The sequence below is a fragment of the Aptenodytes forsteri genome, unplaced genomic scaffold (assembly GCF_000699145.1).
Source record: "Aptenodytes forsteri isolate BGI_AS27 unplaced genomic scaffold, ASM69914v1 Scaffold318, whole genome shotgun sequence".
Lineage (NCBI taxonomy): Eukaryota > Metazoa > Chordata > Aves > Sphenisciformes > Spheniscidae > Aptenodytes > Aptenodytes forsteri.
The window spans coordinates 226,174-227,279 of NW_008794493.1; the positions used below are offsets into that span (position 1 = coordinate 226,174).

The 1,106-nt window shown below is 49.3% G+C and overlaps 1 protein-coding gene across 1 annotated transcript in view; it reads left to right on the forward strand.

Annotated features, from left to right (window-relative positions):
• The first annotated feature begins 265 nt into the window (after positions 1-265).
• COL5A2 (collagen type V alpha 2 chain) overlaps positions 266-1,106 on the forward strand; it is a 113,571-nt gene continuing 112,730 nt past the window's right edge. Inside the window, exon 1 of the mRNA XM_009290962.1 lies at positions 266-856. Coding sequence (XP_009289237.1) covers positions 754-856 — 103 coding nt within the window. The 5' untranslated portion in view covers positions 266-753. The remainder of the gene's footprint in view (positions 857-1,106) is intronic.

Here is a 1,106-nt window from a genome sequence, read left to right on the forward strand (position 1 = left end):
GAAAGATTATTCAGAAGAGAATTCATTTGAGAAAGATTATTCCCCTCTGGGGGGAAAGGAGGTTATTTACAGGTTCCTGAAACAAGCTGCCATGGTAGCTCTGTGGCCCCTCTCAAGGGACTGGAGTCACGTTTGATAATGCAGCTACAGCAAGGCAGGGGACAGTTATCAAGGGAGAGGAGGAAATCCTCCTCTCGGCAAGCTGGAAGGGATCAAGTTCCTAATAAGGGAATCTGCTCCAAATGGGGCTATACCCTCCATTCCCAGGAAGTGTGGGCTGGGTGTGTTAAAAGCAGAGCTTTCTCTTCCTGACAGCTTCTTACGGAACTATGCTTTGCTTTCTTAACAAATGGTCCTGATACAGCACATGCACTGCACAGCAGCAGGAAAATATCCTGCAAGTGTACTCGTAAAGAGAAAAGTTCAAGGAAGAGCGAAGCCAGCTCTGATTTGGTTATTTACCATCAATCAGACTGTTGCTTGGCAGGGAGTGGATGATTAGGAGCCTGAACGAGCTGAAAAGGGGCAGGAAGAGAAGTGGAGGCAGCATTCTTCCTATTTAAAGCTGCATCCCCTGAAAGGAGCGTTTGCAGACTGTGCTGGAGCTGGTGCTGAAAAAAAGGGCTCGCAGACTTTGTCCTGGAACTGATGCTGAAAGGCAGACAGACTCCCCAGCTGGCTTCATGGTGCTAAAATAACCTCACGTTTCTGCACTTTTTGCTGCCCAGGAGGATACATGCCTACTATCTAGGCATGATGGCAATCTGGGTACAAATGAGAACTTTTTTCATCCTTGCTGCTTTATTAGGGCGATTTGTAACCATAAAAGCGCAAGAAGAGGAAGAATATGACGGTGGTGAGTTTCTCTCTCTCCCTCTGAAAAGCCCACAGTAATTCCCCCTCTTCGTACGCAGCGTGCTTACTGTGTGGTTTGGATAGTAAGGGGAATGGAAAACCCCTGGGGTACAAGACTAACAAGACTTTTGCTTTTATATACGGGGAAGGGGGCAGCGAGGTTTGCGCTTCGGGTTTCTGACCAGAAGACGGGGCGGGCGTTTAGAGCCGGGGTTTTGCGGCGCTGGCCGCGGGCGCGGAGCGGGAGGAAC